General features: G+C 44.2%; 1 protein-coding gene across 2 annotated transcripts in view; it reads left to right on the forward strand.

Moving 5' to 3' along the window:
- Positions 1 to 302: 302 nt before the first annotated feature.
- The window catches only part of pex14 (peroxisomal biogenesis factor 14), a 56,452-nt gene continuing 29,601 nt past the window's right edge, over positions 303 to 27,153 (forward strand). For both annotated transcript variants that reach the window (XM_012826195.3, XM_031566304.2), the window contains exons 1-3: positions 303 to 392; positions 3,530 to 3,574; positions 26,016 to 26,100. In XM_012826195.3, the coding sequence (XP_012681649.2) occupies positions 357 to 392; positions 3,530 to 3,574; positions 26,016 to 26,100 (166 nt within the window). In that variant the 5' untranslated portion in view covers positions 303 to 356. The remainder of the gene's footprint in view (positions 393 to 3,529; positions 3,575 to 26,015; positions 26,101 to 27,153) is intronic.

Raw genomic sequence — 27,153 nt, forward strand, 5'->3', positions numbered from 1 at the left:
TAAGCCCCTGTACAGTTTCCCTCGATATGTTAAAACAGGCTTGCCACTAGAATCATGGGAAATGCAGTGAGATAGACAGCATAGCTAGCGAGTAAGCTAACGCTCTATGACCGGGTAATGTCCAGTACAGTCGTAAATGTTATTATAACGTTGACGTTGAAATTAACAGAGCATAGGGTTTTAATTGAGCACCAATGTTACTCTACAACACAGCTGAAAAAACTAGACTGTTGACATGAGTGTGCCACTTCCTTGTTTGTGAACTGCTGATCAGGATCTACTAGTTTAGACTGTCAGGCCAGTGTAGATGATTACCTATTGTGTGTAGTTAGCTAGCTAGCTGTACACTGAAGAAGATGGCATCCTCTGAACAGCCTGAACACCAAATACAGGTAGTCTACAACGTTTGGTGTCATTCAGCGTGGCAAGCTCTAATTTTCTGATAGGCCTGGGTCACCACAGTGTTTCCTTTAGTTTGCTCAGGGACAGCGTCTATTGTTTTCACCTGTCTTGAAAAAGTTTTAGCCTCTGCTAACGAACGTCATTGACAGGTGCAGGCCATGCACTGTATGCTTACTTAAAATTAACTTTTAATAACGACACTATCTTTATCGTTTATACATTAAACAACTGCCGTGCAACTTCAAAAAATGTTTAATTCTGAGTAGTGTTCAGAGCATTGTTTCTGCTAACATTATTCAGCCAGCTAGCTGTAAGGGGTAACGCTCTGGCTAGCTTTCAGTCGGGGGCTAACAAACTAGGTCCTGCAAGGCGTGCTGTGTTGGCCAGCTTTCAAGGGTCACTAACCCAGATGCACATTGTAGGCCTGATATAAACGTTGTCAGTAAGCAATGCATTAGATTTGTTTCATATTATCTCGTGAGTCACGAGCTTTCACCGTGCAGGTGATGTCTCAGTTAGTTGACAGTTGACGGATCAGTTTGTAAGTTAAGTCTACATTGTCTAGCCTATGTCAACTTGATGTTTTCCAGCTCGTGGCTGAGATTACCGAACTGTTATTTTAGCCCTCAAGTCGGAAATGTCGAAAAAGGCTTAACTTGTACTTTACAACGTCATGCCAGCCAGCAATGACCCCCTTATGTGTATAGTGTGAAAGTTAATGAGTAAACCCGTAAGGTAACTGTCTAAGATAAGGTTCTGTCAAGGCTATAGTATTGTCCAGTATTGACAAACTCAACACACAAACTCAACACAAGACACATTGACCATTCAACAACATACACTGCTAGGCTAACGTGCAGCCTCTGTCTGAGCCTTATATTTTACTGGAATGTATTATTTCAGTCAGTATACAATATTTTGGAGTCATTTAGTTTTCATTTAATTTATGAAACCCATAAACTACTGTTTGATAACTTCCCAACCAAAAATCTGTTTTTAATCTGTATTTTCTTAGTGCCCTCTGGTTTATTTCACAGTTTTTCCAGAGTAAAAACACATCTCAGTAACATACTTCATTATTTACTTATTCAATATATTTCTTATATTTAGCCTACCCCACAACTTTATATTTTGAAAGTTACCTAAAAGCTATGCAAAAACCAACAACAGCACAGTTTACACTGATAAAAAAAGCTTATTAGCATGGTAAATCGTGACTTTTTAAGATATAGTTGGCAATTTTGTGCTGTGAAGGCTTTTCTTACATTTTCGCTGGGTGGCCTGACCCCAACAACAGAACTACATAGTGAATAGCTAACTCAAAGGCCAGCTCGTAGATTCGGAAAGACTGGCAGGCATTCAGAGTTTTGGTGTGAATTTCAGATAATTGAGTCTGCTCTGTTGAGGTACAAGAGGATGCCAGCTGTCACCTGACAAACCAAACAAATATTGTAAAGATGATACCACAGTCTGTCAGCATTATTAAGTGTTGTTGTCCTTCAAAAACTCTGATCTAGATAATGCCCTACAGGTCTTCTAATACTAGGCCTTCATCACATTTCCAAATCTTGAGCAGTTTTGTCCAAGTCTTGAGCGGTATCCATGTCTAGATTTATGTATCTTATGTCCATTGCCAGACATGAACAAATCATGTTACCACTACACTATAGCCTATTTCACCATAATAACTTTTGACAATGTACCTTCTGCAGGGACACTAATTTGTATTGCCATCCCTTACTGAAAAAGACACTCTGTTTTGGCACTGAACATATAATAGAGGATTAACTCTATGGAATGACAATCAATTTATAGTGTTTTCCCCCCCATTAGGATGGCTTTGAACCCAGGCTAGAGGGACTTCCTCTGTCGAATGCCTGTGGTTGGATCTTGGGTTCAAGTCCGGGACAGTTGTCATCTAAAAAGCACTAATTACAGACTGGTAAACTCAGCTGTCTGAAAGCAGAGACTACAGCAAATTATCTTTCTGTTAATTATTCAGCAATCCAGAAGGATTCTGTTTTTAGTTGTTGGTTTGATACCAGTCTTGTGTTTCAATGTGCGCTGCCCCTGTGGAAATAGCTCACCAGGATTCTTGCAACCCAAGTGGATGTGCTCAACATGAGAGTTCATCTGTGCCGCAGAGCTTGACTTCAGAACGGAATAGCCTTTCTTGTTTGTAGTCATGTATCCTGTTGCAGTTTCAGCAGGGGGAAAGATGCCTGGGATCATGACTTCAAATCCCAACAAAGTGCTGAAACCAAAGAAACCTTACCGAAACCTTACCTAATTAAACAAACACACACATATACACACACAAAGACACACACACAAAAGCAAAATAATATCTGTTTGAAAAAAAAAGGTCTTCTATTCTCAAATTTTCCTCTTACACAATTGAAATAGCCTATGTATGAAACAAAATATGTGCCTATTATCTAACATGGGACAAATCAAACACAAAACAATAAATGGTCAGTCCCTACAAATAGGCCCCATCAAGGTCAGGCAGAACAAGAAAGCCTGTGTTGTGAAACATGAGCAGAGGGGGGTGGGGGGATGAAGCCATGGCAGGAGACAGCAGGTGGGCCAAATAGCCAGGCAAAGGGAAGTTGTAAAACGGTATTAAAGTGAAGCATATTCAATTCACCTGGTATTATCCGTCTTCAGGCTTTATCTGAAACGTCTGCGGCTGTGTTGTGGCGACGGTCAGTGGGTTACCATATTCAATTAAGCCTCTCAGACAGACATGGCGCATGCTGAACGGAAGCATCGCACAAATTACCTCTGTGCTATTTTCCTGGTAATAATGTTAGGATGTCATGTGTTCAGATTTGCTCCAGCAGGTGGCTGTTTACCCTTGACTGCCATTTAGGACACATTCTCTTTTCCATGCCCGCCTCTGTATGTTTGCCAAGCATGCTGTGTGTTTTGCTTGATGTCAGTGTCCCGATTAGTTCCAAATTGATTCATACATGTGTTGCATAGCTGGAAAACTATGGTCTTCTGTTAGGTGTAAAAAGATCTGTGTGTCTCCAATGCATTGGAAGAGGCCTTGCTACTTCATATACTATTTTATATTGTACCCATAGATGGCGCTCTAATGCAAGCTTACACTTTGTTTCAGAATGGCTCATCCATCAGAGAGGACGCCCCTACGCGGGAAGCATTGGTAAGGCCTGTATTTTATTTGTAGTACGACATTAGACTCTTGACTGTATGGATGGGGTAATGTGTAAAGAGTGTATGTGAATGTAAAAGAATATAAAAGGCTTGGTTTGAAACATAATTTTCCGTTGAGAATAGGATTATGTGTTTTGTGTCTGCATATTCACCTCTGAACCTAGTTATGGTTTAAGTATTGTACTGAAATTTATCTCAGAAAAATTTTAAGCATTTTTACCGCAAAAACTAAACATAACAGGAACAAAAACGAATGGCTTATTATTACCTCAGTATGACCCTCAGATGGGCCTTGTGGTCCAGGCTTGGATAGGTCCTACCTTTAGGCTCTGGATAGAAATCATATCTAATTTAATAGTCAGTAATATGGACTACATCAGTATAATTGCATTGAAAAGAGTATACAAGCGGTTTAGCCATCTAAGAATATGGCAAAATTGGTTGTGTGCTGGAAATTGACGGGTATGACTCTTTGCCTTCCCATATTTACTTTACAGTCTTAACTGAAACCACAGCCTACCACATGATTTTCTAATTTCAAGACAAATCTGAAGGCTCTGCTTGCATTGTGTTGATCGTGTTGATGACATCTTTGTCATCTTTGGGTAATTAACTGTGCTATTGTTCCCTGTGTCAATGTAATTTCACGCCATGCGTCACGTCTAGCGATGTTTCAAGCTCGCTCCTTAGCAGCGTAAAAAATGTAGATTATTAAGCCTTCTACTGTCGGTAGCTGGTCGAGGACTCGCCTTCTCTTTTCTCCCCCTTTTCTCTTTCTGATGAGCTGCTCTTTCCCAGTTAAGTGGATTATTACATTGCGGGATAATTCATGTCACAAGGCATTATTTGGAGGAGGTGAATAATTGAAATTTGTGTCTGAAAGGATTTTATCTGGATGAGAGGAAGGGGACCAGTGGCGGGGTTGAAGGGAGACTCAGGGCTTGTATGCTTGAGTGTATGTGTGTTTGTGTGAGTGAGAGTGTGTGAGTGTGACAGGCAGGGGACACCAGTCACTTTAACAGGTTCTGACTCACCTTGGCCCGTCAGTGTGCTCAGCCAGTGTGTTGCTGCTCCTGGGTGGCGTGAGGCTGCGTTTGGTTGGGGAGGCGCAAAAGGCTGCCGGCTCCACTGCACGCCAGAAGGTTTAGACCCGAACCTCCAAACACAAGAGTGCTACACCACACCACCCAGCCATCAGACAGTCCCCTCTCGAGTTCTTGCCTACAGGGCGGTTGTCCAGTCACACCATCACGTATACATATACACACACCTTTTGGTTTCATTCTTGTTCTTACACTCACTCATTCACGCACTCCCTGGCTGTCTGTTGCTCTCTTTATTCTCCTCTTGCTGTTCTTAACCCCTGTCCCTCACCCCCAGTGTCTGTTCCTGCATCCTCTGTTCCCCTCTCTCGTTCTCTCGTTCTCTCGTTCTCTCATTCACTCTACTTGGCTCTCCTTCTCCAGTGTCTCATGACCCCGGGCCCTGACAAACAAGCTGTTCTGTGTATATATTTATCTGGTTTGTAATTGCTGCTTGTCTGTGGGTAAATGGCAGTACCTGGGCAGCCCCCCAGGATCTTCAAAGACACCGCGCTACTCATTTTAGGAATGAAAACACCAAACAGACCTTTTAACCCTGTCTGTGTGTTTGAAAATAGTTCATGCATTATTGATCATCTCTGGCTCCATGGCATACTATTCCCTCATGTGCTCGTGTGCATGCATGTGTGCATACGCCTGTGTGTGTGTGTGTGTGTGTGTGTGTGTGTGTGTGAGAAGACTGCTGCTGGGTAGTGTTGCCTTGGTAGCAGGTGCCTCAGCGGGACTGGCAACAAGGTTGGCCTGGCGCTCTGGGTCGACTCCACACACCTTCACCGTCCAACCTCCGATAGAAGGACTGAGGTTCAGACTGGGCGGTGGGGGGGGGGCAGGGTTGGTTTAGTTCAGGCTGAGGGAGAGGAGAAACTCAGGCTTGGTGTTTGGAGGTGGTTAGCGGGTGGGGGAGGGGGGGTGGAGGTTGGTGTGGGGGGCTGGAGGGGAGGAGCAAGAACATCCCGGTCTCGCAGCAACTTCAAAAGCTCCCCCTTCCCCAGGATATTAAGCGACTGTGATGAAAAATTTAGCGAGCGTTAAATAAGGCGCTTTGAAGTGATCTGTTTTGGCTCAGCAGTCTCTGAATTTCCGGAGCTCCCTCTGCTATCACCACCACAGTGGAGGAGAAGGAGGAGGCAGAGGTAGAGGAGAGGGGTGGGGGTGGGGGGGGGGGAAGGAAAAACTGCACCAAGCTTAGAAATCGGGGGCTGGCTGACAAGATGCCAACATTAACGCTGCAGCCAGTGGCATCACTCAGGAGAACTCGCTCTCTCCCTTTCTCCTACACTTAGACATCCTCTCTCTGTCTTTCTCTCAAGCACGCACCCTCATTCCATCATATTGTCTTTCTCCCACCCAGTTCATTTTCCCCCTTTCTTCCCTCTTTGCTGTCATTCCTGGCCCTGAAGTCACAAAAGCCATCTGTTGCTTATCTGGTCGTTTTTTGAAAATAAAATACCATCTCGGGGGGGAGGGGGTCTCTCTCGCTCTCTCTCGTTCTCGCTCTCTCACTCTTTCTCTCTCTCTGTAACTCAATATCAGGCCTCTGATGGGCCCTTAACAATAAAAGCTGACAGTGCTCCTCCTCTCCTGTGCTCTCATGGTTCATGAATAGGACTGTAGCAAGTGCCGAGAGACGGTGTTTTACTTTTGTTGTCATTTCGGGGTTTCAGAAAAGTTAATTATTCAGTGAGCGCAGCACAGTAACGACTCCAAAAAGGCTTCTTCTGAATCTGTCGGAAACTAGACTGCAATTTACTCTGTCAAGGGAACCTTGCTTGGGCCTTTTCCTTTTTTTTGTATTCCTTTTTGCTCATTACTTTAATTGTAATTGTAGTCCTTTATTGGAGCTGTCTGCAGTAAAGGAGAGTTACTGCTGGCACGGGGGCATGAAGCTCACACATATTTCATGGTCACAGTCGCTAGGTGGCAGCGAGTAGTTCAACCCTCTGTAATAACAATATGAGGGTAATCTGTGTGCGAGATTTAAAAAAAATATTTTTATATGCATTTTGTTGCATTACACATAATTAATTAATTTCTTCTTCTTAATTTCTCATTGTTGTTATCACTCTCTTTTTATCAAGTCGCTATAACTATCACTAAAAATGTATCTTTGAAGTTGTAGGAGCGTCTATTTATATCTCTGGGAGATTACATTTTCTTTTTGGGAGTTGGTAGAGTGAGGTGCTGACGTGGTCGTGAGGTGTAGCCTATACAAATGTACATAAATGAGAGATACCTTATCTGTACAGTATGCTACTATGGGAAAAGGTGACTGCTAAATGATTTCATTTAAATGTCAATTTTAATAATGTTCTTTTAAATGACCACAAATAGAGCGATGTCAGTCTAGTATTTTAAAGGTGTATGTGTGTTTTACAAAAGCGTTTTTCCATAAGCGTAAGGAACTCAACAGATTTGTGTCCATTGTCTTCTGTAGCTATCTGTCAAACTATAGGATTGCACTGTGTTGTCATGTCCTTGTTGTGGCCCTGGCCCTGTCGAGTCCAGTAGGTAAACTAGCTTCTTCTGTCTATATGAGACGGTGAGCCAGAGAGACACCTGAGTACGGTTAGAGAGGAGGCTGCATGGCGCTTGAGTCCAGCCTAATGATGTGTTGTTGAGCTCTTGGAGTCGATGGTTAATGACACAGGAAGGGCCTGCTGTTTTATTGTTGCTGTGTTGCACTTTTTCCTCGCCTACCCTCCCCTCTCTCTCTCTCTCTTTCTCTCTCCTCTCATCCCTCTCCCCCCCACTCCTGCCTCCTTAGAGGTCTCCGTATGAATTCTCTCTGTCATGTCCAAGGACGAGCCGAGCAGGGTCAGCTAATTGCTTTTATGATTATGATTTCACGTCAGATTTATCGTGCGTGCTCTGTGCACTTTTCTTGAGGTCCGCCAACGACCCGGCCTGAGAAAATGAGTTTGCAGTGCGGCAGCTTGGACTTCTTGTTTCAGTGCAGGTTGCACTTTTAAAGTCATCATGCCACATTGGAGGTGAATCACCAAAGGCTTTTTTTTTCTTTGTCTTTGACTTTTGAGCCTCATTTACCCGTTCTTTTTTTGTTTGTTGTAAATTCCCCTTTAAACGTAATTCTGTCAAGAACTGGTCTGTGTTTACTGGAATAAAATATGATTAATTGTATGACTGCGCAGTGACGCAAAGCTGTATTCATATGATTTCTTTTTGAACTTGGTGGAAAAAATAGTCAGAGACCAAATTATTGGTCCACTAGGTATTCTCACATTTCATCTCTCACTTTGTGATGTCATTCTGAGTTACTGAATTACTGTATTTATTCTTTTCTGTACTTGGCAAATGCTGCTCTTTTTGATGTTGACAATGTCTCCGGAATGTTCCCTTGCTCTTTGAAAAGGATGAGTCGATAAAGGCGACTGCGCCCCAGATTTCATTATTCTGTGGTTTCTCTCTCTGATGTGTTCTGTTGGACCAGATCACCAGGGCCTGCTCCCCAGAGGCACAATTTAGCAGATTTACGGCCGGACATCTTCCCACATGAAAAGGCCATTTCTTCCCTCATTTCATACTGCAGGGACAATTTTCATTCATAATCTGCACACTGACTCGCCTGCAGTGCAGAAAGCCCTTTCTAGCATGAAGACACAGCTGAGGTAGTATGCCCAAGTCGATAATTTAGTGGCAGGAGAGAATAACATAGAAACTTAGAGAATAGAATAGAGCAAGTTGTAGCCTATAGTTTGGTGTTAATTAGTTAGGTGCAAAGTGAATTGTCTTTAGTAATTTTTCATTTTAAATAAGGTAGGGATAGTTTCTATAGTCATGTGACGTGGCTTTTAAGGTACTGTGAACAGAAAATGATATGGGTTGGTTATACCCAACAATAATAGATAACAGTTTATTATGTGAACATTTTTAGTCTTTCCATTATTGTTTCACTCATGTAAATTATATTTCCCAAATCTTTACAACTGGGTGAACACTACTTTTTTCTGGAAAGAGATGTCTGCCCAGAAAATCTACATTGCAAAGTGTTGCAAAGCACTCTTGAGAGTCTGTGCAATTACACATGCTCTAGGGGAGATTTAAAATGAATCAAATGAACTCCACATTAAGCCGAGGTGAAGGTCCTGAGGTTGCCCTCCGCACTAACAGTGACGTATTGGTCATCTGTGTTTTGAATGCTGTGATCTGACATATTGCACATACTTACTCCAAGGTCAGCCTGTATTTGATTTTCAGAATGTAAATATGCTCATTTTTCTCCGCAGTTTAAACTGACAGTTACTACTCAGACCCTACAACCAGGACTGTAATGGTTCTCAGATGAAATAGCCCCAAAGCCTTGAGGACATCAGAATATTGCTTTAGAGAAGACATTGTTCACTTCTGAATTTATATGTTTTGCACATGATAAACTGGTGAATTGATGTTCCCTTGTCCAGACACCCTAGAACCCATGAAATAATGAGTGGCAGTTTTATCTCTAATCACAAAGTAAAGCATGCCTTTGACCCACCAATTCTGTTTAGACGACCACTGAAGGTGCCTAGGGCAGACTACTTTACACTACATCTCTGTCAGCCAAAGACATCAGCCTCTACTTACACATGCAGCTGACTCATAGTGATGGGCTTCAGAGTATCCTACCCCATATTTGCACTGCGTAACCTTTGCACCACTCTTGTGACTTCAGTGCCTTGGTTCACTAAATGGCCTAAATGTGCAGGAGAAGACCTGATTGTTGGGGGAATGTGGGGAAGACCTGATTGTCGCAGCAGAGCAGTGAGAAGAAGAGAAATCCTGGAACCACCAGGACTTCCTCATCTCCAGATGGCAAATGCAGCCCAGCAGGTGTTCAGAGGGTTGGGCTGTAGAGGACATTGTAGCCCTTAAGGCTTGAGGGCCTGAAACAGCAGAGAAGACGGTTATTTGTCTTCTACAGAGCCTATAACCCCCATCTAAGCATTTCTTGCGACGGGGTCTGGATGGTTTACTTGGCGGGTTTGTCCCTTGGAACACGTGACCCTGTGAACAGAATGTCGGAAGCCCCCTTGGGAAGGTCCAATTAAATTTGTCAGACGAGTCAAAAGCCATCAGCCCGAGCGGTCCTGAGGGTGATTCAGGGGGCCGTGTGTCTGTACCGTTTCCCGGCTGATTCACTGTTTTCTGCCACTGTCACTGCCAGGCTGGGAACAGATTCTGTCTACTTCCCTTCTCCTCTCCTCTTCAGGAGATTTGGGCTCTCAGTGGATGAATGAAGCTCCTTGAACCCTTAAAATCCAGTCTAAAATCCAGTCCAAATAAAAGTCTTCCAGCATGTATCAGCCCGACAGAGGTTTTGGAAGAGGGATGTTATCAATCACTCAGCAGTTGACACAAATACAGAATCTCTCTCCCCTGTGAGGATGGCAGCCAGCATGCACCTGAGGTGATATATCAACAGTAACAACAGTTCAAACCGCAACGCCTATTTAAAGCCATACACCTCAACCCTGATTAGTCGTGATCGCTAAGGGCTGATGTTTCTGGTCTGTTCTGCAGGCTCGTTCCTTTGTACAGCTGCTTTTTTACAAGCACTCGTCTTGGTACCCTCTTGGCATGGGCGCTACAGACGCAAAGCAAAGGTTTTGTCTGTGACTCTTACCAGTTCCTTCTCAGTGAGGAAAAGATTCTCTGGGAGCTCTGAACTGTTTGCTTAAAGGGAGCCAACGCCTGATCCATCCCGTTCGCCCTAGTGGTGGTGGTGTGTTCGATGTTTGACCCCGGAGCAGTGGGTGTGATGCAAGCCTGGGAATTTCAATCTTGTCTCGAGGGGATGCCTTTCGATGTCCACAGCCATTCCAGCCACTTTTAAGGGAAAGCTCCCTTTTTTTCCCTTTTTGTCCGACTGTCATTTGAAGTCTATGATTATGCCAAATTCAATAAAATTTAATTTGTACTTACACAATTCTGCATCATTTTTAATCCTAGCAAATACATTAATATAAACAATATGTCAACTACAGATCTATAATTTCCCATTTTTTTCTTCTCCGTAGCCTGCTTGAACTGTGTCATTATGCATTTTCCTCAGATGACGGAAATATGACACCATTTTAATTACAGCCCTCGCTGTGTTTATTTTCCTAACACGCCTGGGAAAGGATTCGGTGCTGAATGGCCATTTCCAACCAGTCTGGCACTTTGTAATTACTTGTGTCTGATATAAAGTTTCCCCCTTTCGCCCTCCTTTGTATGTTGGAGGCGCGTCGCGAGGAGGAGAGACTGGTCCGCGGTGTGACTCGTAGTCTCAGGGCTGCACGAGAGATGCCTTTACTGTCAGGCCTGTTCACATCACCTCACAGCCAACCCCCCACCCCCCAAACCACCAATGTCACTTTCAAGGCATAATTACCCAAGTTGTGTTGATTAGTATAAGAAGCAATTACTCCGGCGTTTTCACCACCGCAAATGAGGGACGCGACAGCCACTGATTGACAGGAAACAGGCCTGCCTTTATTAAGTAAATGACTATGGTAATTCAGGTACTGAGACACCTAGCATCTGATTTTTCTTTTTTAAGTCCTTTCTTTTTTTTGCGGTTGCCGGTGTCTCTTCTGGTTTTGGCAGGGGCCATGTGATTTTAATGAAGAGGAGTTGTGATTGAAGCTGCACAGGGCCCCGCAAGCAGCAGGCTGGGGAGCGTCAGCGGTGGCCAGGAGGCCGGTGAGCCAAGGCTCGAGCCTTTCACACCAAATGAGACAAAAAAGACCCGCGCAGCCCGATGATATTTTTGTCCCCCCCCCCTCACTCCTGCTTGATCAAAACAAAGCCTAGAAAAAAGAGGGAAAGATGAAAACCTCTGCAAAGCGATGTAAATGCAACACGCCTCCCCCCTCCTCCACCGTGTGGGAATTTGTATTATTTATTTATTTTCCTTGTTTTCTCTTTTACAGCTTGTGAATATTTTCAGAAGTCTAGAAATCATAGAAAAACTGATTTGTAATTGACACGTGGAAAATGTTCTTTATCTGGCGTCCCAGTAAGTTATTAGCAGTTAATTCATCTACCAACTCCCCTGCAGCGCTAGTTATTTGTTTAAATGGTGGGATTCCCATGGTGCGTTTGTAACTACAGCAGTGCAAAATGCTTCTCTCTATAATTATTGAACATTACACGCTGGCTTATGGTGGTTATCGGTTGAGGAACATTAGCGGGGGAACGAGGGAAGTCATTTATTCATGAATGAGACTTTTATTTCTCATTTCTTAGAGGATTGTTTGACTTAAGGGTTTAAGGGAATTTCTTTGTACTGTGCCTTCTAAGGTGGATTTCATTGTTCTTCGATTGCTACTTACAGGGAGAGACCAGAATGGCCTGTCAGGAACTTTAAGGTCTAGCTAATACTCTATTTCAGTGCTCTGCATAGCTCTATTACAGTGCTCTGTTGTAATTATGTCCAGAAATGATCCCTAGTATTTCACCTACTAGCATACAAGTCATATCTTGCTTGGACCTCCTAATGTTCTACCATGCCATCTTCTGTGCCTCTTCTGAGTAGTCAAGAAGCAGAAAGTCCTCTTCCACTCTGCATGCGCCACCAGTCACTTCCACACAACTTTTATACCAAGCAATAAATTCAAAGTATTTGCAGTGCAAGAACACATGCAGACATATGCACACACACACACAAACACATCCACAGTCACTCTAGGCTCTTTGGTAAACAGTCTCTCCACAGTGCGAGTGCTAACCTCCCAGGAGTCATACATGTGCAGCATAAATATAACACAATCATTTGCACCAGCACTCACTAGGCCTGCCGTAATTTACTGTGCATGGATTGAGTGAGTGCTGCATTGTGGAAAAGCATGGAGTGGCCCAAACCCTCATTTGTCACCCTTAATAAATGTTGCCATGTAAATTATGAAGTTCTGCTTCAGATGTAAATGCACTTTATTTCAGTCCCCTAATGCAAAGGCCCCCCTCTCCAATACATTAAGAGAGAGGTGGAGGGGGAAGGGATCCAAACATAAAAATTCTCGCAGTTTTTCATAATCAATACTAAGCTCAAAAGACTGTACATGGTTGTGGGGGCGAACATTATAAAATATCTGAAGTCAAGTTCATAAATTATTGCCGGAAAAAGCGGCTTGTACACTAAAAATGTAAATACATTAATGTTATTAATAATGCAGTGACTAATAGTTCTTTCAGGCCTGTAATAGCAGTTTAATGGAATATGACAGCAAGAATATATTACACTTCTTACATTTAGTCGGGCCCTCGCAGGACATTTATCAGTGCTTTTTGAAACATACTATTTTGATTATTTTGTTCTACTAATTGCTTCTCCCTCACCACCCACCACCCTGTCGCTCTGCCTTGCTAAAAGAGGGGGAAAAAATAACATGTAACAGATATTAATTAATACTTGTCAGTTTTTGCTAGTTTGATGAAAACGAATGAAGGGGAGATGCTAATTGGGTTTATGTTTTGCACTGTGTGGCAACCCGAGATTATGGCTTTATCAGGCCTATCAGGGGGAGCGTGGTGCTCTGTCAAGCAGGAATGATACCAGCTCCACTGCACGGTGTGGTGGGGGGTGGGGGTGGCAACTTGGGCTGGAAGAAAAGAAAAGAAGGACGTCATTGAAGATGGAGTGAAACTTTGCAGCTCCCTTTGCAGGGAGTTTTTTTTTTTTTGGTATACGGGCTGCCTGGATGGCCATGCTCGTCACATGAGTGAAGTTGACCACCCATCTGGACTGCCCAGCGTCCAGCGTGGATCCTTGTGATGTGCTGTCCCTTAGGACTCACTCTATTGAATTCAACTGTATTAATATTCATACTGTACGCTCTAGCTGTGCACCCCCTCGCCCCCAGCCTATTTATGTGTCACCTGTTGCTGCCTCCTGCTTGAGCACTAGGGGCTGCTGGAGACTGCCGCGTGCTCACCTGCTGCTCTGCGCTGCAGCATAGGGGCTGTCTCCGCTCGGGCAGGCCGGCAGAGCCAAGCCAGCGCAGCTGCAGCACCTCACACTGTCCCGCTTCCCAGGGCAAGATCTCATCTTCGGCCGGCCTGTTCGCTCTCAGGAGTGGAGGACATTGAGCTCTTGTGTGTTTTAGTGTGTGTGTGTGTGTGTGTGTGTGTGTGTGTGTGTGTGTGTGTGTGTGTGTGTGTGTGTGTGTGTGTGTGTGTGTGTGTGTGTGTGTGTGTGTGTGTGTGTGTGTGTGTGTGTGTGTGTGTGTGTGTGTGTGTGTGTGTGTGTATGAGAGAGGTGGATACATTAAAACTGACACAGAGATGTGTCTCAGGCCTCCACACTCTCGGAAGGCAGCACAGGTGGAGCTATCTGGCAGAGGATTTGTGGCCTTGGCGCTGTGCTGTGCTGTGCTGTGCTGTGCTGTGCTGTCCTGTGCTGTCCTGTGCTGTACTTTGTGCGGCAGGTAACAACAGGGCCATGAGCGGGTCGACATGTGATTCTAGGCCAGGTGACAAATGCAGTTACACGATAACCCTCAAACACACACACACACACACACACACACACACACACACACACAGAGGGTCCCCTTGTGACTGGCACTGCAATTATCTGATGTCTGGACGACACAAGTTCCTGATCTGACTCGCCCTGCCCTACTGTCTGACTGATAGGGTGTCTAGTGTGTGTGGGTCTTTTTTTTTTTATCAGCTTGAGATAAGGCTTCATGGTTAGTTTAGTTTTTCGTTTCTGTTTTAACTGCTGTTTTAACTCTGTGTGCTCTTTTGGTTTGCGATCGCTTCTTGAATTTGTGCATGTTTCCGTTTATTTGTTTTTTTGTTGTGTGTTTTATAGCTCAGATGCAAGAAAAGCTGTGAGGTGTCAGTGTGGCTTCACAGAAACTAGACTGAAAGGAAGGCGAGTGTGTGAGAAAATGAGGCCTTGTGAACCACCAGTCGTTACTAAACGGCACATTGCCGAGAAGTACATGTATGTTTGCTTGTTTGTTTTGGTAAAAGTTCTTCTGCTTCTGGTATTTAGTTCAGCCCTACCATTCAGATGTGGAAAAGTTCAAATGGCTGTATGGTTCACGGATTTAGAATTGCAGCTGATATTTAAATATAGTAACGGCATTGTGTTTCTCTGGGTTACTAAATATTGTCACACTCGTGTTCTTGAAAAACCTCTAACCAGCATTCACTACTGTACATGGTGCATTATTATCACATGCCTCTACTCTAACCTACCATGCACGTGAGGGTCTTCTCTTCTCAGATTTTCCCTGGTTAAATATCTCTCTCTCTCTCTCTCAAAGACACACACACACACACATATATTGTTTCTACTTTCTGTCTTCGCTCTCTCTCCATGTGTGGAAGGGAACTTTTAGGTGATCAGGGTGAGGGACATGGTGCTTCTGCTGGTGGTGGGGAAGGTGGGGGTGGGGAGAGAAAAAGGAAAGAGGGGCCTTGCCTGAATGTGCCTGTCCCCTGGGAATGCGGAGAGTGGCATTGTCATGTGTTTTTCAGAGTCAAGGTCGGCAGAGAATGTCAGAACAGGTGTGGGTCTGTCACCAGCTGCCCCCTCCACCCCTCCCTCTGCTGCCAGCTCAGCCCCTTTGCTCTCATGCACCCTTGCGGTCACATTGGAGGGGCTTCTGTTCCCAAACGTGGCCCACTCTCCCCTGGAACCCACTCACTGCCACTTCCACCCCACCCCACCCCCCACATCAGCTCCACACAACGCACATACGCATGACACACCTTCACTGCACTACAGACCCCCAGGAGCACTCTGAGGCTTTGCCTTGCATTCTGTCTGCAACAAATATTACGTTAATCTAAAAGTATATAATGTAGTCTTTAAGCAAGGAGAAACTTATGTTAGTATATCAGTCATGTTGGATTTTGATGCACCGTGTTTGTAAACTGAGCTAACCTCCACTGAAAAATAAAGACAACGGTTTCCCTGAAAAAAAAACTTGACTCCTGATGACACTTTACTGATTACCTAAAATTGTATACCTAACATGCAGACTAAGTGTGGAAATCAGGTACAGAAAACAGTATTCTAGGAAAGTCTTCCCGAGCCATTAGGTGCTGCGGATGTTGTCCATTTGTCTCCGCAGATGTCTCCAACCAGATCTCCAGGATGTGTCTGTGCCCACTGACAGAGGAGGCGTATATCACACATCCAACAGTTGCACGAAACAGAAGCTAACCATATTTGGGAGGGGGGGGCACAAACAACGCTAGGTGCCAGGGGCTCAGACAGAGATGTTGTGTGCATCTGTCCGGAAATCCTTCTAAAGCATCAGGCCTAAGTTAATGCTGGAGGTCCCTAGTGTCACCTTTGACCCACAAAATCGCATATTTAAGAGACGAAGCACACACACACACATGTACAAAGAATATTTAGTTAGCAGTTACGGTCAGAGCGACATTTCAACCACAAAGGAACCTTCACATTTGCAGAGGTAGTCATGCACTGAGGTAGAACTATTTCCACTTAAACCCGCGTGCATTGAGCTTCCCTTAAACACTGAATCATAAGGAGAAACACATGAGTGTTTGATTCTTCAACCTGTTTGCGTGGCCCGAGGTACAAGCCCTATTTTTCACTAATTACACGAGGGATTGTTTTTGCTGTTGCGTCAGCTTGATAATTGCATAGGAATGCAGTTTTGGGTGAAGCCCTCCCATCAGATTTATATCTCCTGAGTTTGGGAGCGTACGTGGCTGGGTGGCACCTCTTGCTCTGGGCAAGTATGCAGTAAAACCTGTAGATTCTGGCTGAACGCAGTGGAAAAGATGATCCTTTTAACAGACAGGCATTTTTCAAATTCTATGGGCGCAGTTAAGTCACAGCGATGTTTGTTTCTCTGTCAACAGGCGTAAATCAGTATAAATGTGGAATTCAGCTCATCTCGGACATTTCGGGAGATGAATATGGTTTGGTTTTAAAGTGATGATTGAAAATGTGCGCTGTGATTGATACTAATGCCGGGCTGGACCGTGTGGGATTCTGATCAGCCCCACAGAGCCTGAAACCAGGCCTGAATCACCCTGGCCCAACTGCAAGCTGTGTAAATTCAACTGCTCTCCCCCCCCCCCCCCAAGGTCAGGCCCTTTTCCAACACCACAGCTACATCACATTTATAAAGTGAAGATTTCCGAACAACCAAAAACATGGCAGATTTAGACCTCTGATCTGCTGACATAGGCCGTGGAATTATCTTTTGTGTGTGTGCCACCAGTGGTTGCAGAGGGTTAGAGGCAGTCTGGGCTGGAGTGGGAGCCCAGAGTGTGTGTGTGTGTGTTTGTGTGTCTGTGAGTGTGTCTGTGTGTAGGCCCTGCCCTGATCCTGAGCTGGTGATTTTCCACTGAGCAGCGCTTCAGAACGTGAGGTCCGGCGTCTCCGCCACTGCCTAATCACCTCTGACAGCTCGTACTTAGAGACGGGGATCCAGGAGGCCGCTACCCGCCTCCCCACCAGCGCGCGCACACTGCTCCGCTGCAGCCCTCCAGTAGATGGCGATATTCATCTTCTGTGACCGTCCCCCCCCTCTTGTCATCACGGGGCTTGTCTTCTGTCTGTCTCTTCTGCTTGCTCGCTCTCTCTCTCTTTCTCTCTTGTCACTTTCTTTCTCTCTTTCAGTTTTTCTCTCTCTCGCTTCTCCCACATGCTGTTAGTTCTCTCAGTTTCTTTCTTACTCCTCTTTGTCTTCCCCTCTCTTTCATTTTCTCTCTCTCTCTCTCTCTCTCTCTCTCTCTCTCTCTCTCTCTCTCTCTCTGTGCTCCTTCCCCTTCTCTACACTGTGGCTCCAGAGAGGGTCATCCTCCATGTGGGTCATGCCACTATTTCTTCGCCTTTTGAAGATGGCAAAACTGTTGATCCAAGACGCGTGATTAGCATCCTCAGATATCGAATGAGAAGGAATCTTGAGAAGATAATGTCACCAGAATGTCACAATCTGTCTCCTGGCGGCGTGGGCTTCTCTACCCAGTGTCACATCGCGTGCGCCGAGTGGATCAATTGATCACTGGCAGGCTCTCCTCTCCTCCCACCAGCATGCCGCACGGCTATTAGCCGATTTGGTTATGAGGAGGCAGCTGTACTGGCGTGCCCAAAAACACTGGTGCCAGGACGGTTGTGTGCCCACCACCAATTTCCACTCCACTTTTTGTGTCTCTGTGTGTGTGTGTGTGTGTGTGAGCACGAGCACGTGAGAAAGAGAGAGAGAGAGAGAGAGAGAGTGTGTGTCAGTGTGAGTGTGAGTGAGTGAGTGTGGGAATGCAAGTGTCTGTGCAACTGACTGTCACATTGAGCTTATAGTCATTCTGTATTACCACTTCTGTGTGCATGTATTCTGTTCAGTTTCAAGAGAGAGGGAGTGAGAGGAAGACCGAAAGAGAGAGAGATAGGTAGATGGATGGATAGATAGATAGATAGATAGATAGAGTGAGTGAGAAGGGTAGAGTGAGAGAGACCCTGTCAGTATTAGTTGCTTGTGACAGTGAGGCTCTCCTCTGGTCTGCGTAACACAACTTGTGTGCGGTGCGTTGCTCGGACACCAGCTCCACGTTGTCGCCATTGGTGCTCTTTGCGTTTTGCCTCAATCAGCTAATTGGATGTGACGGGTCATAGTCTCCCCCCCCCCCCCCCCCTCTCATTCCTATGAAGGACAAGGACCCAGTGCCAGCCAAAAGATTGCCATTTTGTTTATCTGTGCACTATCTGGGCACTCCTTCCAAGTCTATTATTCATGATTATGTGGTTAGTCACTGGCTTGTATGTTTTTGCTCTGAAGCCCATCCTTGTTGTTGTATCTGTGCTGTACTTGTATCTTTTGCATATCTTGCATCAAACAATAGTGGGAAGGTAGGCCACTCATTTGCCTGTTTAAATATGTGCCTTTCTGTTCGCACTGTAAGGAGAAAATGATGGCTCTCTGTTGTTTATTGATAGGGTAATGATAATCTCTTAACAATAAGGAGTTGTTTATTTGTCTCTGTGTGTGTGTGCGTGTGTGCGTGCGTGTGTGCGTGCGTGTGTGTGTGTGTGTGTGTGTGTGTGTGTGTGTGTGTGTGTGCGCGTGTGTTTCCCTCTGTCTATTTGTCTCTGTCCCTGTTCTCTCTGTGTCTCATCTTGTGTGTGTGTGTGTGTGTGTGTGTGTGTGTGTGTGTGTGTGTGTGTGTGTGTGTGTGTGTGTGTGTGTGTGTGTGTGTGTGTGTGTGTGTGTGTGTGTGTGTGTGTGTGTGTGTGTGTGTGTGTGTGTGTGTGTGCTTTGGCCCTGCCCTCTTCACAGCTCTGAGACTTGTGGACCAGCCTGTCACTGAATGTCATCATTGACTCTAAAGAAAAAAAAAAGGAAAAAAAGAACAGCAAAGCTTCACATTACAGGAAAGCGGCACTGCATTAAAGAACAAAGGAGATCGATGGCAGTACATTAAATTTTATGCGATTGAAAAAAAAAAATCAACTAATTAAAATTGATTACTCTTGCTTTGTAAAAGTGTTTCTGAATTAAATTATAGTATGAAAACATTTTGACCAATCGAGGAGCTGAGGAAGTATCCATTACTGGATTGCTGCTAGAATATTTGTGGTGGCTGAGTAAAGTAAGTGTGTGTGTGTGTGTGTGTGTGTGTGTGTGTGTGTGTGTGTGTGTATTTGTGTGTGAGCAAGTGAGGGGTATGTGAGTATGCAGCTTGTATGTGTGTTCACTGTATCACAAAGTGCAACTGTTCCTGTTCTGTGCTGGTGCTCCAGTTTAATCCCTGTTGACCTTTCCCCGGCGCGAGGGCTCCCATACCCCTGTGTTTAGCTCTTTTTACCTGAATGCAGACGTAGTGGCAAGACAGTCCCCGCTGGCTGTGCACTGGACGTGAGAAGATGGCTGAAACGGCGAGGCAGACACTTAGTTGGAGGCCGTGGCCTTCCCTCTGGGAACGGATCACCCCTGCTGTTGATCTTCCCTTTTCGGTCAGGAGTAAGTGGCGGTATTTGTCACTTGTTTTCCGGGAAAGTGTATTTGGAGGCTTGAGACTCATTCAAACTCTATGCGCTATAAATAATTAGTTTGTAAAGAGGAGCATTCAATATGGCCCCCTTTGCCCCTGCACGTCTGTTATTCCTGACAGGGCCAGAGCCTTGGCAGCACGGTACCGGCCCTTTTTGTCTCAACTAAACGACAGAAAGTGACACCGCTGTAAAGACCCCGAAAGTATCTCTAAACAGTTTAGGCTGTCTCTCTCTCTCTCTGTGTCTCTGTCTCTGTCTCTCTCGACTGTCGATTAAATATTGATATTTTTTCCTATATCAGTACCGCAATGGGCACCTTCTCAGTAACCAGCTGACATAAGACTCTTTGACGCGAACAGGCCCAGTTCTCATACTGACGACGACGAGAGGGTGGGGGGGGAAGTGGGGTAGATCAAATGAAACAGCCCGCCATGATATTAGCACAATTTATAGGCTAGTTAGGATTATGACTCAAGATTAATCTACGTTAACAGAAGCGTTTCCAGACAAAAAAAAAAAGTGCTGTACTTAACTTGTTCTATTGATTTACTTTTTAAGAGGAATTATTGCATGTCTGTAATCGGAAAATAGCTAGCCTTACAATTACAGATTGGGAGCTCAGGCTGTGAAGGCATAAGCCTGTCTGGTTGTGGGTTCACTGACTGGGCTCTTACTGAGGGAGGGAAGGAGGGGGAGCACGGGGCTGATCTGGCAGGGCTCCCTGCTACTTCTGCTGCTGATGGACAGCTATCTCAGACCCATGGCGAAGCTTCATGCTGACTGACTTGCCATACGCACGTACGCGCACTCACTCACACACACACACACACACACACACACACTAACACTAACACTACGTCTCTGGCTTGGGGTGTTTGTCTGTGTGTGTGTGTTATGGGTCTGTTGATTGACCTAAAGAAGGAAAAGCTTATGGGAAGAAAATGCCCTCTGAACATTTATTTGTTCGGGAGAAAAAGTGTGTGTGTGTGCGAGAGCATGTGTATCCATTTTCTCCGGATCCAGTAAAAATTGCATAACGTGCAGTTGATGTCATGTTTCGTAGCTTTTTGCCCACGGGGGCCAGTGTTGTCACACACGCGGTGCTGTCTGTTATTTTTAAACCTTTGCAGAGCAAAACGTCAATGAAGTTTTCCATCTGCTTTTTTTTTTTCAGTGCACAGAAATGTTCTTTCTGACCTTTACTTTCAGAAGTTCAGAGCATTCAATAAAAATTGCCACCAACGTGATTTGAATATCAGCTGGCCCATCTGTTGTTGGGTCCTCGCCGTTCAATATAGAGCGACTACCCGGAAAAGTGTTTATACTTTGTCATTAGTAATGGAATTTTTTTTGCATATACCCATGCATCATATTTGTGACCTTTTTAAAAGTAGATTTGACTCTGTAAAGAAAGCTGGGTAGACTGATATCTCGGCCTGATTTTTTTTCCAGGCCCTTTTCACATTTTGCTTTTTTGAAGTCGTTGTTGACAGACTTTTCTTGCAGTTCACACAGAGAAACCAGGACTTAGACAAACAGAGTGGATGGTTTGGAAAAGGTCTCAGTGCCACTGGTGAGGAATATGAAGACTACTCTGTTTCACCACTGTCACACAGGCATCATTTCTCCACTGCGACTGTCAATCTATCTACTCACACATACACACGCACACAAACATACACACACACACACATACACACACACACACACACACACACACACACACACACACACACACACACACACACACACACACACACACACACACACACACACACACACACACACACACACACACACACACACACACACACACACACAGAGGCTTGCTCAGTGGCTCCTGCGCTCCAACTGGCGTGTCATTTTCCCCTGTGGCTCCCCAGAGGACCTGCCCCCCTCACTAAAGGTTGCCCCAAAGTGGAGGAGATGTCATAATTAGCAGGGCCTTTAAAGGTGTACCTTTAAAAGATTACTCCTGTGCACCTTTAAAAGATTACTCCTGTGCGGAGTCAGACTCAGGCTAAGAGGAAGCACCTAATTGCATCAGAACCACATTCCATTTCACGGGCTTTGGTGTTAGGGAGCTATCAGAGCATCTCCGAAACCACCACTCACCACCGTAGGATCAACCAGAAAGCAGCTAATTAATATAGAGCTTAATTCTTCTTACCCTTTTTACCCTGTCCGACCCCACCCTTCCCCCACCCTCCTACATTTACCACTTCTCCTCCACAACTGTTGTTTGGGCGAAATTTGAGAGCCAATGTAACACAATTTCCACCATGTCTATTAGCCTTTTATTATATCACTGGTGCTTCTCCACAAATGTACAGGGCAATTTGAAATGAATTGATTCACACTGAGACTGGATCCTAGACTTGCTAATGATTTCCTTTTAGCTTCCTCTGTTGATGCCCCCCCCGCCCCCCCCCGCTGGTTCCCCCCTTCTCTCTTTCTCTCCGAAAGAGCGGTCATTATCACTAACAAATGCATAACCTTACCTTTTGTGCCACTGAAGATTTGCTGTAATAGAGCTCTCACAGCTCGGGTGTACGAGCAGAAACAATGTTGAATTGGTGTTGCTAACTAGAAGATAGGCCTAAGTAGTTCAATCTCCCTCACTTATTGTAGTTATGAACACAAATTTCTTTTAAAAATGTTCTTTGTTTAAATACAGTTTATTTTCTGCACAATGTTCTAGCAACATTGAAATTGTCTGCAAGTTGGCCAGAATATTGTTGTAAAATGCTATTGAGCAGAGTTCCATGGATTGTTGATGCCATGTTTCTAAGGTTGAGTCATACCCCAAAGCCATTTTCATCATCATTAGTTTATATGTGCTAATACAGTCATGCTTTAAAATGAATCTGTTCTCTAGTTAGTAATCATGTAGTTTAGCATGTTTTCAAAGTAAAAAAAAAAAAAAAAAGAATGAAGAGACCCAGGAGCTCAATGAAATGACATGCCATCATATCTTTGGTGAAGTTTTTTTCCTGAGAGGTCAAGCCTTTTGAGCTGATCTGCCGATCTTTTGCAGAACACACTATGTCTTTAGTGAAGAAATGAATACTCCCCAGTTGGCTCCGGTTGGCCCTGCTTGACCCCAAGGCAAAGTCATTCCGGACGTCTTCCCTTTCATATGTGGCAGTTCTATGGCAGGGTTTCTAAGCAAGACTTCCCTTTTATCTTTTATGGCTCAAAATTTATTTTACAGCGCGTATATTCGTACAGTCAAACATCACATGCCCTCGCCAGAGAGAGGAAATCTCTAACTGGAAACACACTTTTGTAGTAAGTCTTCAAGAAGATGTGACAAACAACTTTTGTGAACATGTATTAGTGTACATTTTTGCTATTCATTTCGATCTTAGCTGGTAGATATTTTGGCGGAGGACATGTTTATAATTCTGCTCTGAATAGATTTACCAAAACCAAGGTTGTAAGAGTGAAGTCCTAAATGTTACTCTTCTACATCTCGTAACCTAATAACTTGAAGGGGGACATCTGCTGCAGCTTACCATCATGGCTGCTTCCTTACTGCAGTCAGACATAGTGGGGCAGATCGAATTCAGCGCGTTAACGAGTCACCCCAGCCTCAATTTTGGTACGGAACTTAGGACGAGTGTCAAGAAAAGTGCACCATCCAATTCAAATCCGATAATGGCACACCAGGACTCCCAAGATCTTGTCTGCTCATCAACTTGCCTGTCTCCAGGCGCGATGGGTAATGTTTGTCTTCGCCTATGATTGAGTTTTCGCCACTTTTTCGGTTACACCTGACACTTTAACAGTCATCTTATTTGCAAAGATTATCGGTTAGGACCCGGGAGCACTTTCAGTGCATTAGCAATTTTAGCCTTACAAGAAACATTAGAAAATAATGGTTGATTAACAAAGAGTTATTTACTGGTATTCAGCAAGGCAACATACACCAGGCTTTTTAATTTAAGTTGATATTTAGCCTGTCAAACCAAATGTGCCTTGTACTGACATATAGTGATGCAGCCCCCTCCTTTAAAAGCACCATTGTGCGCTACCTTACACTACAAGCGGGTGATCTATAAGTCAATAACTGGATAAGACTAAAATCTGGGCAATGTGGTTATAATTGATTGAGATGTCTGGATGGGACTTGGGGAGAGCTGGCTATGTCATCTGCAAAGAAAAGCACTTTTGTGCTCCCTGAAGATCAGAAGCAACCCTGAAAAATAAATGGACATTGCCTCATCTGTCTAGGATTTAATATTTTGTAGAAGTGTTTTTAATACTTCATAGATCTTGGGTATTGATTTGCCTTTTTTTAATCTTTTTTCTTTTTCAGTTTTCTGGTTGGTTATTTATTAAGTTTCTAAAAAAATGTTGATTTTATTTAATATTAGCCCTTCTATAGCTTGAACTTTAATCACATTGTTGAACCTTGATAGTTACAACTTAAGGGATCCTATCCATCCAAACAGAATAACAGAAAAACAATCCCTGCCTTCTCAATGCAAGTACTGTGCTTTTTTTTTTTGACCATTACTTTAAGCTTGCAAAAACATTTTTGTGCTTCCCTCATGGTTCTCACCCAGTGCTGTTTTCCATTACTCTTACCAGAATGGATCCATGTGTTTGAAGCTCTCTCAAAGTGTCATCATTCTTTTGAAACAGATAGTTGAGGTCTGCTGTTTTTTACTGTAACTGGCTCTCCTCAAACATCCGCCAGGGAAACTGAAGGGGTGGGGGGGGTGAAGGGGTGAGGGGGGTTCGCCAGGCAAACGCTCTCATCTGCTTGTCACAATGAAGGTTCCGGGTGACTGGGCTTAATGTGCCTTCAGCATATAGAGATCCAGGAATTTCCACACCCCTTGTGTAACCCTTATGCACTTCAAAGGTCACCGTAATGTCATGGTGACACCCGAACGCAGTGGCCTCAGATGTATTGAGTGTTTTGTGTTGCGTGCGAGTCTGTGTGTGTTTGTTTGATATTCATTTAGGGGAGGTCCATACTGGGCATATGAATTGAATAATTTTAATAAGGTTAACACATGGTGATTTCTGTTTTGGACTTGCCCTGTGATAGACTTTTTATTTTTTTTGCAAGCAGCATTAAAGTAAGCTTTGATCCTCCCCCACCTTCTATTTATGCTACAAAAGCCTAGGAAATCCTGCTTCTTCTTAAACTGATCGGTATATCTTTATCATACGTTTTGATGGCAAAACCATGTCCCCTAACCCACTTTGTCTTGATTTGCCGCTGAAGAATTATATGGCCCTTCAGCCCCCTTCACTCAGTCTCTCTATTATATATTCTCCTCAGCCGATTTTCAAAATGCAATTCTTTTGGATTGAAACAGGTCCTTAGTATATGCAATGCATTACCCAAAATGAATTACCAGAGACAGTGCGCTCAATCACTTTCTTTCTCTCTTTTCTTTATGTCTTTCTTTTTTGGGGGGCTCGCTTAAAGAAAAGAACAGTAATCAAAACCTTTCAACCTATTAGAGGGATGACTTTTACAATTGAATCACGGGGACCACAGGTGCGATAACGACTTATCTTAGTGCCAGGGCCTGAGTGTGCGTTTCTTCCCCATCCAGCCTGCTCGATGTTATTTCATGTTGATCTCGATTTTAAAAGCACCACTTCAAAGCCCCCCTCCCTCACCACACCCTCTTCAAACTCCACATTTAATGGTGTTCGAGGTTGGGTGTTTTTCTTTTTCCCCCTCCCTTCTTAATTCGTGGAAAAGAGTGTTTTAAGTGGCAAATTAAGGTGGACCTCAAGGAAAACATGGCCGAATCGATGAACGCTAGGCACTTAAAACTACACGTGTTCTGGCCATATTTAATTTCCTGCTGCATTATTACTTAGTCATTACGTAGCACGAGACCCAGTGATTTGATCATAATGCATTTTCGTCCTTAAGACTGGCCGGACTGTTTTTTTCTTTCCAGGCAGGTATTCTGCAGCTATTAGATCCAGACGGCCACGTCTGCATTAAGTATGGATTTTCACCAGCGCTCACTTAAGATTTGGAGTTTGTCTTAAAGAGGATAATGGTAAATTAAACTCCATCCTCCATTTGTTCAGCAAACCTTGATGGGCTAATTTTATAACTGCTGATTCGCACATTCCCTAGATTTATCTCTAAAGTGGCTAGGTGGTCTGCTCTCTTCCTATTCCGCACAATGAAGGAACTTTTTCACCGAGCTCTAAGCAATCAAATCAGCTAATGTACTCGTGTTTTATAAGAGAGAGCGTGGCTTATTTTATGACATGTGAGACAGACGTTCCCATTAATTGCTTCTGAGTGCAGTGTGTGGATACATTTTGCGAAAAAATGTGAGTTAAATAGCCTTGTGTTTCTCTCTCCCCCACAGATTGCAACAGCAGTTAAATTTTTGCAGAACCAGAAAGTTCGTCAGAGTCCCGTGGCCACCCGAAAAGCTTTCTTGAAGAAGAAAGGTGAGATCCATTGTTGCGATGTTTGATGGGCTAGGACAAAGAGCATTTTGTTTTGTGAGTTTTCATCCCCGATTGTTGATCGTTGTGTTGAGCTATTCCCGGCCCTAGTATGCTTGTGCTTTGACAAAGCACAGGGAGTTTCCACAGTGCACTTCTTTCAACACGCCACTCTTCTGTGAACCCCTCTTTCAACGTTCCCACTCTTCCAACAACTCTGCTTCCGAGTGCTGTTATTCCTGTCTGTTTTCACGTCTAAACCAGTGGAGACACACACACACACACACACACACCCTCTGCTGCACAATGCTTGTTTTGAGAGGGAGACACAGACAACATCAGATTCGCCTTGAATGTTCACCTCTGAGGTCATTTGCCTGCAGGGGTCAAAGGTCAATATCCTGGTCGGGGGGAGGGGGAGGTACAGGTCGATTCAGCTGCAGAGAGCATGATCCCATGGATAAATGACCCACCAGTTGGGATGCTTCTTTGGCAAACAGAAAATTAATATTGACAAACCCTGTTTGCACTTTCGCTGGAGCTGTCAATTATGGTACCTCCCAGCATTTTAAGACTTTTACTTAATTTAGCTGTTATCATAAATATAGCAGGGCGTGCTGTGGAGAGTTAGGCCATATCGACCAGATGACTGCTTTGCTGTGATCATAAATATTTTGGCTAAAAATATCTGTGCACCAGGCTGTCAGTGGCTGTGCTTTATAAATAGTGAACCACATCTAACCGGAAAATTATTCAGTCTCTTTATTTCAGAGTAGTAAATACATTTCATGCCCCATCTTTACCAAGACTTTTTCCATTCAGGACGGCCAGGGTCACATATTTAACATTAGCTTCCATCAAAATGCAAATTTTCATGCTTTTGCAAACCAGGCCACTCTAATCATTTGTTATGATTAGACTATTTGTAATCCATTAAGTGCAATGAGCTCCTCTCGGAGGAGTGAAGCCCTCCAGTTTCCAAATTGGCCTCCTTCCCCGTGCTCAGGTCGACATGGATAATCTGGGTGTCATCTCTGTGTGGGGGATGTTTGTTTT

The sequence above is a fragment of the Clupea harengus genome, chromosome 4 (assembly GCF_900700415.2).
Source record: "Clupea harengus chromosome 4, Ch_v2.0.2, whole genome shotgun sequence".
In the NCBI taxonomy this organism is placed as follows: Eukaryota; Metazoa; Chordata; class Actinopteri; order Clupeiformes; family Clupeidae; genus Clupea; species Clupea harengus.